Raw genomic sequence first — 12,474 nt, 5'->3', positions numbered from 1 at the left:
ATCTTTATCCACCAACTACGAAAATAATGCTCTCCTTGTTTCTTAATCTTATATTCAAATTAACGATTCTGAAAGATGGGAAAAAAGGGTGATAAAAAATGTATTCATCCTTGCATTCGTAAATTAAAAGTGCAATTAATCGTATCTGGTTTTCCGTTTGTGTGACACGCATTTTAAATGCAGGTTATTCGTTTTTTCTTTATCATTATGCATTTGTTTGATACGCAAACTTATGAACTCACTGTATTACTTATGCTGTGTAAAATTTGTTTCAAGCGAAATGAAATATAAAACTGCACTATTTTATCTTGAGTCTGTTTTGATTAATAGTGGAGTGGATTACCCCCCCCCCTCTGGGGATGGGGGAACGTCTCTTTCTTGAAATGGTTTTCATAGCATTTGGCATTTTAAGCATGCGGTTTTAGGAATTAATGGAATTGGTTTTTTCTGAGGGGGGGGGACTGACTACAAAGTAAGCATAGGATAGTAAAGCGTAATTTGTTATTTATATTTCTGGTAGGCTTATTTTCCCTTTGTTTTGCACTATTTATGCAAAATTATTAAATACTGATACAAAATTATCCAGCAGTTTAGCTTAGTTTCAGGTTTAAAAATATATAATGATGATAAGAAAGGTCTGTTTTGATACAACAGTCTTCATACGCGAATGCACTAATTTCTAAAAATTGCACGAGTACTTCAAGCGCACACCTTACAACAGGATATTAAATGTAAAAAACACAAAGGAAGATTCAAATAAAGTACTGCTCATGGCGTGCGCTGTTTCAGCATACAGAGGACCTGTTGGGCCCTGCAGCCTTAAACGCAAAATGTTTGATCATTCGTTATAAAAATCTGATTATATAAATAGCCGTTACAAATTTAAAATGGGAACAATTCCCTGAGATTTTTTTAAAGTTATTAGTTTAAATTATTATTCTGTGCCTACTGTGTATTTACAAAATATATCTGTTTTGACGGTCTCCCTTTAAAAAATTATATATACCGAAAGTAGATAATTAAGTATTAGACAATCTTTGTGCAGAAGGATCGCTTTACAGCAGTGCTCTGTGATAAAGTGCCAGCACAATTTTGCGAGTAGGCCTTCGAAAAGACAAACTTTCATAAGAGTGCTCTAGCGTAAACGGTGCCCGCTTTTTTATGAAGATGAGTTTATAATTTGAGAAATAAACTTTCATAAAAGTGCCGGTACGTTTGTGCCACTGTTGTGCAAGTAGAGTGGTAGTCTGCTACTCTTACTAGCAAAGCAAATGACAGAACTTGAAGTTAGCAGCATCTTTATGAAGGTTGCTTTTCTTAAATTAAAAACTGATCTTCATCATACGAGTGCGGGTACCTTTTATGCGGGACACCTTTATGAAGGACGGTCTTTTCGAAAATTGGCCAAATTGCTTTCAAAGTGTCGATATTTTTACGGCAGGGCACCGTTATGAAGAAGCTTCTATGTGGAATAGACATACTAGCATGATTTTTATGGAAAGAAAATAGTCATTAAGTTGACAAGGAATTTAAAAAGTATATAGCGCTTGACAGATTAAGTTTTAATACACAATTTTTAACGTCTGTTGAAGAGGCAACGAAGTTATAAATGCAATTCATTATTGTGGTCTTCAGTCGTCAATATAAAACGGCGTCCGTAAAAAGATGGTGGACGTGAATTAAGAGCTATAGGAGGATTTTGGTGATTAATATTTTCAGTTATTAGCTGTTTTAATCTTGTGTTTTTCAGTTGGTTTCGACTTGGCGTTTCAGATTTGGTTTGTTATTTTATTATTTTTATTATTAGCGTCATCAGTTTGAATGGAATGTTTTCTGTTATAGCTTAAGTTTTAGATAAAAGCATTGATTTTATTTATGTTTTGGTATTAGTACCAATCTCGTTACTACTGTATGAAATTCTATTTCTTACGTCTCTCGGGATTAGTTGGAAAACTTTTGAAACTTTGGCTAGTGGCTCTGACGGCAGTAACGCCTCGTGTATTCAGGGAAACTCCTCCAGGAAGGAATAAATAGGGAAAATTGGAAGGGGGGCGCAAAATTGAGTAATGATCCTTTAACTTTGTGATGCCTTGGCAAAAAACTTGACAGTGCCGCAGGATGCGGTCTGCCGTGACCTGTTTGATAAATGGTCTAATTCCCATTTTCATGTTTTCCCCCTGCGAAAGCACTTTTTTCTTTCTCTACTTTTCTTACGCGTATACATGGGGTTATTCCTTTCGTAAGCTTTCATGCTCTGTCAGCTGGTTGCTTCTCCCAACTCCTGTGCGCTCTTCCCCCTACGATTTGGAAGTTTTGTGTTTAGTTTACCTCCACTCTCCTATACTGTTGGCTTTATCTGATTAGTTGTTGTCAAATAATAAAAATGTTCGATTTACTGATGGTGGCCGGCATGACTTCTCGAAAAGAAAATAGTATCTAGTATCATTTTTACATTTCCGTTTTATCCATTCTTCCTGGGGTTTTAGAAAAGTGTGCAGTTTAGTAATGCGATTTTGAAGAGCTTAAGAGATTTTTATTTACATTTACAGGATTAGAATATTCAACGTTAAGGAAAGGTATTTTTTATTGTACAAGAAAGTTTAAAGCAATGCTTTTCATTTCAGGTTATGACGGATATCCAAATTTTCTTGCACAAAATTGCCTCAGAACTTCATAATTGCAAACTTACCAACCACTATAAGTTTTCAGCATTATTGACTTGTTAATTACTAGTATTTAAGTCAGCAGGAATACGACTATTACTGCTCGCGTTAGGATTTATTTTAACGTATAAGAAATGTATGGTCTGTTTAGTGACAAATTTTTAAAAAAATAACAAGAAGAACGAATTTTAAGAGCCGGAATGACTGCATGTGCATTTTATTAGTGTGCGGTAACTTGTAGAGACATTAGTTTTTTTTTGGGGGGGGGAAGCAGGAAAGATGAAAAATTAGCAACCACCTTCGCCGGGAATCGAACCACTCTACCTCTGAAATACCGGCTCAGTGTGCTGACCACTACATCACGAAGGCACGCTAGGAAGGTGGAAGAAAAATACCTTACATACTCCCCTTTTTAAAGGGCGACTGGGGTTTTTAGGGGACCCAATCGCCAAATCCTGGGTGTGGAGAATCATCATCCAACACTCTTTTAGTTCGGGCGCCACTGTAGAGACATTAGGATATTTTTGGAAGCAGGCAAGATGAAAAATTAACAAACGCCTTCGCCTGGAATCGAACCACGAACCTCTGAAATACCGGCCCAGCGTGCAGAACCACTACACCACGAAAGGAAAGTGGGATAAATACCTTACAAACTTATCCATCATTCTCAAGAATTATCAGGTCTCCTCCTGCATGCCGTCGTAGTGTAAGTAGTTAGTAGGTGTCTAGAGAGGACCGACGTGATTCTTTGCTATTCCTGATTCCTAAAGTGCATCTGCGGCGGTGCCCGAACTAAAATGCAATAGAAAATAATTCGTCACCGCTTGGAATCGGTCGACAACTGGATATCATGCGTCTCCTTATTGTAGGAGGAAATTTAAAGAATTATAGCGCTTCCTTTAGCTTTCTCTCGTTGCGTACACAGTAGCACGTCCAGCTAGCAAAATGGAAGATCCGTGCTTCGGATCCCATTGAGAGTATAGTCGATTCATCACGTTCCCTGGTTTCTGAAAAATCTAAATTGTCTGAAAATCTAAATTGTTCCTGCTGATTCTTTGAAAGTAGGGATATAATTTGGAACGGAATTACTATAGAACTTAATAAGCGTTTGAATAAACAGATTGCAATGCCTGAATAGGAAGATAATACTAATGATAGATTTCGCGTCATCTTTAGACGCAGTATTGTGTTGCGTATAAGTGGATAACTTTATATAATTACCGAAGTATAAGTGTACATTTTTATAGTTGCCGGAAATCCTTGCATTTTGTATAGGCAGCAGTGTTGGGTAATCTTTTTAAATTATTAATTAATAAACGTCATTCTGAAGCACATAAACATAGCAATTTCATACTTTTTTTTTCTGTAATGGCCATAGTACGTTCAGCCGTCTTCTACAGTAGTCTTATTAATGCTTGTAGTTAAGGCTTCGATTCTTTTACTATTATCGGTGTTCGAATTTTGCATGTAGTCCATCTAGATAATGCTTGTAGTTAAGGCTTTGGTTCTTTTCTATTATCGGTGTTTAAATTTTGCGTGCAATCCATCCAGATTAATTTTTTTAGACCGAGCTAGTGAGAGTTTGAAGGCTGTAATGGTTAAATTAGTTTTATTCAAATGAAATGCCACTGACGTTATTGCCGATGACTGTTTCCTGAAGATAAAACTTATAATGCCGTGAAGTTGTTTACTACTCGATGTTACGAATTATCTATAGAAACGCTGATTTTAAATAGCATGAAAGAAGCTCACTGCACAAGAAGGTTGCTGAAACACTGCTTAGAAGAGATTTATTTAATGTATGCATGCGTGAAAATTCGAAAGCTTAGTCATTTTTATTTAAGCATTTGTTCCTATTATAAGCTTGAAATGCGTGTTCAAGTTATAGAATTTCGTATGGCTTTTTAACATAAACTCAAGAGCTGTAGGAAGACTGTTGAGGAATTATCCTCAGGTAGGCAGACAAATCTAATATCAGTAGGCAGACAAAGTCAGAAGAGTGTAAATAGCCCCTTTTATTCGATCACAAAGAACTGACAGTCGACCCCACTTGGGTTTACATAAGCCAACACTTCTGGCTTAACTTAAAACAAGTAATGTTAAACTTAAAATAAAATGTAATGTTGACTAGTCTAACTGCTCACAGAATGAAGTAAACGCGCAGGAAGGCTCTGGCTCGTAGAAGCCGGCGGGGCAAGCTCAATGGCTAGAAATACTCAACGCCACAAATCAAATCGGTTTAACCCTTTGGGTACATTTGACAACTTAGACTTGTCATGCGCTTGTTTTGCCTAAGTTATGGATAATGAATGTTAATCTTCATTCAAACTAGGACAAAAATTAAACATGTACATTCTTGTTAATGGCAAAAGTGATTGGTATCAGTTATAAGAGCAAGTGTCTTCCAGTACTTCAGTAAACGACGTTTATAAAAAGTTAACAGAAGAATTTTTTGAAATAAATCCGTACCTTAAGGTTTAAGTTACGGTAACAGCATGGCCTTAATGAGGCAGAACACGCTTTAAAATCAGCTTTCGAAACCTTCGCATAAATGACACTTCGTTCTCCCATAATCTGAATATACTCGCGCTATCTATTTTACATTCTGGCATGGAAAGCGTGGGTGAAAAGGAATGAAAGTTAAGTAGCTTTAACTAAAAATTAACCATCAGTCACAATAAATAAATAAATCCTCACAAAGTTTAAAAAAAGTAATTTTAATTGGTCTTTTTTTATTTACTTTCTACTTAACATTCTTATCCGCATCGTATCCTAAATATTTGCATTTTATAATGCAGCTGCATATAGTCAAAGTATATACTGAATGGCTATAACTACACCAAAGGCTATTTGAATACCAAATAAAGTCATTGTAGTGACTTAAATAAACTTGCAATGTTTTAAGAATTTTGCGGATTCAAACACGGTTTTTCGGATAATCGTGGCAAAAATTTATTATTCTGTATGGCTACTATGAGCATACAATACATGATGTGAGACGGCTGGGAAGAAAATCGATTAAGTGAATAATGTCATTTTGGGGAATATGGAACCATGTTTCATGTACGCTTGTTTTTAATAAGTTATTTCTTGCCTTTGGAGAAGACGGTAGTGTATCACTACATGGTATCCCGCACGTGTTCAGTAGATAGATTTGGTAAATAGGATGACCATTCAAATAAATTAGCTTGACTGAGACATGATAATGGAAATTTGAGCAGTTTTGGGCCATGCATTATTTTGTTGAAAATATGACTTTTTAGTATCGGCGGCGAAGGTGCCAACATATGTCATAATGCAATTTTAACATACTTTATAGCAGTAAAACTAAAATTAATAACAGCTAAAAATAACGTGCTGCTGCAATTACGGGCCTCATAACATTGCTGCGCTAGGAATATCGTTTCATGTAATGGATCAGAACGAATGCATTCATGTTATGACTGCCACATCCATTGTATGAATGCTTGTACGATGGAATCATTGCATTTTCGAGATCGATGGTTGGATCACCCAATGATCAATGAACTAGCTAACTAGCCTAGTTGATGCACTCGACATCGGATAATAGTGCTGTACATGGGAATATATAGAAAAAAAACTATTCATCATTTGAAAACTATTATAATTTTCTTATACTAGTCCTGGATATGAAGATCTTCTGTTTTACATATACTTCTGCATGTTCATGAATTTCTGTGCCTCATTCGCAGTTACCTTCTGCTTGCCACTCTCTTCATCCTCGAATACATGTATTCAGCATACCCATGTCAAGAGACATTCCTCATTTTACCATTCCAGTGTTTTAAATTCTAAAAGTTCAATGTAACGAAGTCTTTGACACCGCTAAGCAATCATAATTCACTGACCATCACACCTTTGAATTCCGATAGCTAGCACTGATCCCAGCGCATTTGAAATTCTCCTTCAATTCTTGCGCTACACGTAACAAAAAGCCTCTCTATGAGCCACGCAAATTCGTAAATGAGTAGATGCTGTCCAAATATATCCTGATAATGATTTTCATTCGGGACAGTTTCATTGGAGGAGAGTCTAATTTGGCATACGGCTAAATTTTTTAAGAACTAATCGGAAAGCATTAGGAGCAGTTAATATTTTTCCATCATGAAACAGAAGTTTTAGATATGAATATTATTTTACTGTAGATGTTTTTCTAGTTTTAAAAGAGATGCATGTAAATTTAGGTAAATATGATTTAAATGAAATTATTATGCCATACAGATATGGTAAAATCTTAAGATAATATTGGTAATAAAAATAAATAGATAACCAAATAATGTATTAATTTAATCAGAGTAACGTTACTAATAAAAGTACAGTTAAGAAATTCATCGCTTAGATTCCCACCCCCCCCCCCCCTCATCTTTAAACCGTGCTTGTTTTTGGTATCTTCGTTAAAATCTCAATTATTACTTGCACGCTGTGAAATAAGTTATAAAGAATGAAAAAATGATTACAGGCTTTTATTGACAGGAAAATTGTGTCCTTAGGTAAGAAAAAGTGAAGTTCTTAAGAATATGATATGTAGTTTTTTATTGTTTAAATTGCTCCATTAACGAAGGTTTCAGTTATAAATATTTATTTTAATTATTCCCATGCTATATGCTTTCTGTCTTGAAAGAAAAAGATGTGTATCCTTTTGTTCAGTTGCAGGCTGTTTTTGTTGTATTTTATTTGAAACGATGGGCTGATATTCCCTACGAGTGTTGTAATATTCATGAATTATAAATTCCTTCTTTCAATGGCATGATGCTCTTTGTATTTCTTTCCTTTTTTAAACTCGGTAAAATACAAGGCTGATGAAATAATTTGCTTTCTTAAGAAAGAATGCGGCGTGGCAATTTTGTGTGATGTAATTGCATTTTGTTTGATGCACACGACAAAATTGTTTATTTTATTGTAAATTTTTTCCCAGAATGAAATATGAAAAGAAGGATACTTTTGCCCACAGTCATTTTTATACAGAGTAAAAGTATTGGAATGAAGTCCTCCCCCGCCCATATCTTGCGATTCTGTGAAAAGTAATTAGGATTATATAACACCATAAATAGGGATATATTAATTTAATTTTAAACAAAAGCTTTATTTATATTCATTCATATATGTATTATAAAATAATAGTTCAATATTTTTTATGGAAGCTGTATAAGGTATTTTCTTCATCCTTTCCGCAGGCTTTCGTAGTATAATTGGAAGCATACACGACACGTATTCGAGAGGTCCGGGTTCGAGGCCTAGCGATAGCATTGCACATTTTTCTCATCTTCTGCTTCGAAATAAACCTAATGACTCTACAGTAGTTTTGCATTAATCAAGGCTCTCGCTTTGTCTTTCATTGCAGTGACTGCTTTTAGTTAATTTTTCAAGTTCTTTTACAAGTATGAAGCCCACCAACGGCCGAACAGTAAAGTCGCTGAAAACTGGTAGTTCAATCAGAGGTTCCAATCCCGCAAACGGACCACCACCCGCAAACGAAACCACCCGCATTGGTGGTTTCGTGGTTCCCCTCTTATGTAACGTGTATACGAGCCAGTTTCCCTTAGAAAGACTTCCACGGAGGCATTCCTTCTCTTAGGCAGATAGCCCTCGAAGCTTTGCCTTAATCACATTAATCAAACCAAATCCTTTACAAGTATGTGATATTTTCAGCTACAGTAAATCTTTTAAGACAGTCTTTGCTTTTTCAAGCTATGGATATGCAAAATTCGACAGAAGTATTTTCTTTGTGGTTAACGATGCTGAATCTGAAGTACTGCCATTGTTTTGTGTTTCCTAGACAACTCTTCCTGAGCTTAGATGGTCTTGTCATATTGATAATGGTATGTTTAACTAAGCATTCATGTTGGTGCATTCTTTCATACTGTCCAGCCACCCTTTTTCGAAGGCTTTAATTTTTTATTTTGTTTTTGTACACCGTGGAAAATTTAATGATTCATCTGACGTACTTAAAAAAATATATTAAAAAATAAGAAAATAAAACGTTTATATTTTCAAAATGCTTATATTTATCTTAAATTCCGGTTAAGAACGAGACTTCCGTTGGCACAAAAGCATAAAATAACTGCAATACTCTATAATGTTAAATAGAAACGCGAGCAAATAACGTAAATAAACATTGTCGCTGTTAATAAATAAGACTGTAGAATCATTAGGGATTGATTCACCAAGCAATAAATCCAAATGCAGCTTTTTTAATCCAAATGTAAATCTACTGAAAAATAACGCAAATTATTTATACCTCGCAATTTAGCACTGAGCAAAATGGGACAGGCATTCAAACTCGCAGATAAGGAAATTAAAATGAAAATACTTGCAAAAAATTTGGTAAAAATTTTCCTAATACTTTTGTAAACTACTATATACTTTGTGAACGTAAATCGCATACACATAATCCAGGAAGTTAAAATCTTATTAAATATTTTTGTATCTAGGTTTATTTTTTTCATTTTATTTTTAGAATAGTGTTAGAACCTTACAGCCAAGGAGAGCAGAGCGTTTTGGTGGAGTCAGGGATGCGTTTTAGGTTGATTGAATGTCTTCATAGTTATCACCTGATTGACCTTCCTCATTCCGAAAGAGGAAATCTGTAGGTGTTCTGGGGTGGGGCCTTGTCACTTGAGGTGACAGGATTTCAACTAGATCGTTCCGAGATTGGAATGGACGGCTTTTTTTAATCTATGGATGATTACTGATAAATGAAGCTAATATTTCTTCATAATTGAACGAAACTAATGCGAACATTTTCGTGGCGGTTTAATCACATACTTTGTGTTAATATTGCAAAGAATTTTCCATTCAATCCTGGCTTCAGAGACATTTTTGTGCTTGTTATTATCGAGATTAGAGATTAATGGCTTTCTTGTTGACTCTCAGATCCATCAGTGATTTTAGGTCTCCTTTATTGTTATACATAGGCAGTGCTTCAAGTCTGGGATTTATTCCTCTCTTCTTAATTAACTATAAGTTTAATTTTATGATTCTTTCCCACATATGATTTGCACATTTTCTAGTTGCTATTAAAAATTAGGATTTCTGAATTTTTTTCCTTTCTTAATAATGAATATTTCCTCATTTATACAGAACTCATGAAGTTTACTTACGGAACTGTTGAAAAGAGAAAAATATATCGATGTAACTGACAGAAAAAACTTAGTAAACCCATTTTCAGTAAGCGCATATATTCCAATAAATAAAGAAAAATAGCATTATGCGTTTGTTCAAGTTAGGTTTACAGAAGTGCAATTTTTGTATTTTCTTAACTAGTAAATTTTATGTATCCATAATATAAATCTGTTGCTTTAAATAAAAAGCAATATTCTATATTGATACTGAACATATCTTGAACATCTGAGCTTCCAAAGCACTATTTTCGAGGAAATGAAATATGAGCCGTTAACATCATGCATGGTGACGGTATTGTTCTCTAAAATCATGTTGCGGGAAATCTCGATATTTAAAGGAAAATATTTAACTCAGTTCTCGAGAACTGTTGTTATTCTTTGAATTTCTGAATTCCGAATTCTTGCCAAAAATTCTTAGAAAATTTGGGAATTTGAAAGAAATTATTTCTCCTCATTTGATGTATTAGGATTTCTTAAATCTGGAAGTTGTGTTTCCCATCGAATTGTGCTTGAGTCCTTCGCTGTGGGAGTAGTTCGATTATTTAAAATAACACACCATAAGAATGTTGAATGATTTAAAAAAGTCTCTAATTACACTATTTATGCTCAATGATTTTGATGCGCTGAAGTTTGAACGAGGTGCTTTGAATGAAATGGAACGATGCGACATGAAAGAAGGCCAATAATTGCTTTAAAGAACATAACTTTTACTGCAAAATGCAAACCAAATGCGATATGATCTACCTTCAGCCTCACAAATCTGGGAAGAAAATGTTAAAACGTGAAATGAAATTTTGAGAACCTGCCCATTTTCGAATTTTATATCCATCTATATTCCAGTATTTGTGCTGCAACGGCGTTTTATTAGGACGATAATATTTCGTTTTAATGTAGCCTATAAGTTAGTAAGAAACTTAAACGACATTTTTATACTTAAATGTGCATTACGGTATGGCTATGGAACTGAAAGTGCTGATAAATGCAAAGTTTTCCACAAAATCATATGTTAATACAAATGATAGGAACTTCTCCATTTCTGTTTTTTTCCCCAGACATTTAGCATATGAATCAATAAATTGTGTGTATTGAAAAGCTATTTGAACAAATGCTGTAAGAAATTATAAAACACATGCTACTATTATTTAGTGTAATATAAGGATTAAATAAAAAGACAATATAAAATAGCCCATTATTTAATTTTTATTTTGCAAAATTTTTTCCTTAGTTTGATTCCCCCCCCCTCATTAAAACAAATCTTTCCTAACCAAATATTTTTTAGATTCTCGAGAATTGACTCTGGAATATGAAGAAACTAAGTACTAATTCAGGAATTTCTGAACATCCAGGAAACTTGGAAGTTCGGCAAATACAATCACTAGTTGCTGACACAACTGCATAATTAATACTTACGTGCTTAGAGAAATTTATGGTTTACAGAGTTTTTTTAATTAAATAGGAAAACTGCGTAGTGCATTAAATTTAATTTTTATAAGATGCATGTGTAAAATTATTATTTAGGTTTAATTATAGTCTAAGCAATGCTATCCTTTTTTTTTCTAGATGCCAGAAGAACAGGCTTTCTCTATGATGAAGTATCTGATGTTTGATTTAGGCCTTCGCAAACAATATAAAACAGATATGGTTGCTTTTCAAGTAGGTATAATTTTTCTAAGTTATTTGTTTACCATAAACATTTAAGATAGCTTTAACACTTTTAGCATTCCGCTGCTTGTGTCTGCGGCCAGACAAAAGCGTTATGTAATATCTGTGTCATAATCTTTTAAATCTTTTACAAGTAATACAAAATAATTATGTTATTGAAGAAGGAGAATACATTTAACAAAGGTTAATGCTTATTTAAAAAATATTCTTTTTTCCGTGAGCCATGTATCTGTGAAATAAGTGGCAAGAAACGAGATATTGAGTCAACTAGACTTCCTAATCCTTCATTTTGTTCTTTCTTCCTTCATAGGAACCATGTTAAAAGTTGCACATTTGTCATTTAATTCTGCATTGTACGTTCTAAACATTGTGACTAATTTTTTATTTTAATATCTTTCGCATGTATAAGTTCAATACCTTTTGGTTAATTTGTAACGATATTAATCTGTTATCATGTCTACTTCGATACTTCCTGCTGGTCTAGACGGTTTTATTCTTCTGTTTAGATGATCACCTTGGAGGAGTGATATACAAAATCAATGCATTAGGAATCGATCTTAAGAAATGCTGATCACTTTTAGAGTTGGTTGTTTCAGAGAAGCGGTCAATATGAGAGAAGTTTTCTTTTTGAAAGTACTGCATTTGTAACTTTGGTGTGCAATATCACGGTAATTTGATTATTTTTAACTACTGTATAAATATCGAGAGCAGACCACAGTTTTTGACATGGGGTTGATTTCTAAGTGAAGTTGTTTCTAAATCTGTTCTTTGTCTTCCATAAGTGTTTTAAAAATCAGTATAGCGTTTATAGAATTTAATCTTAAGATGATTAAACAAACATTAAATGGCTAAAGAAAAAAGTGGGTATACTATTGTCTTAGCGTTACTAATTAACAAGCAGTGAAATGATGTTTTACATTTGACTGATTTTAGTGTATTTATATATTATTTTGAGATGCGGTGCTCTGTTAGTATATAGGAAGAAACCATCTCGGATTTCCAGAGTT

General features: G+C 34.1%; 1 protein-coding gene across 1 annotated transcript in view; it reads left to right on the top strand.

Annotated features, from left to right (window-relative positions):
• Positions 1 to 12,474, top strand: part of LOC118184243 (TBC1 domain family member 1-like) — a 335,166-nt gene that overhangs the window by 291,320 nt on the left and 31,372 nt on the right. The window contains exon 17 of the mRNA XM_085809767.1: positions 11,366 to 11,458. Within this exon, the coding sequence (XP_085665893.1) occupies positions 11,366 to 11,458 (93 nt within the window). The remainder of the gene's footprint in view (positions 1 to 11,365; positions 11,459 to 12,474) is intronic.

Source organism: Stegodyphus dumicola, chromosome X2, assembly GCF_044657685.1.
Source record: "Stegodyphus dumicola isolate Sdum_Otavi_A_Nest chromosome X2, ASM4465768v1".
Taxonomy (NCBI): Eukaryota; Metazoa; Arthropoda; class Arachnida; order Araneae; family Eresidae; genus Stegodyphus; species Stegodyphus dumicola.
This window is presented reverse-complemented; position numbering and strand designations above follow the sequence as displayed.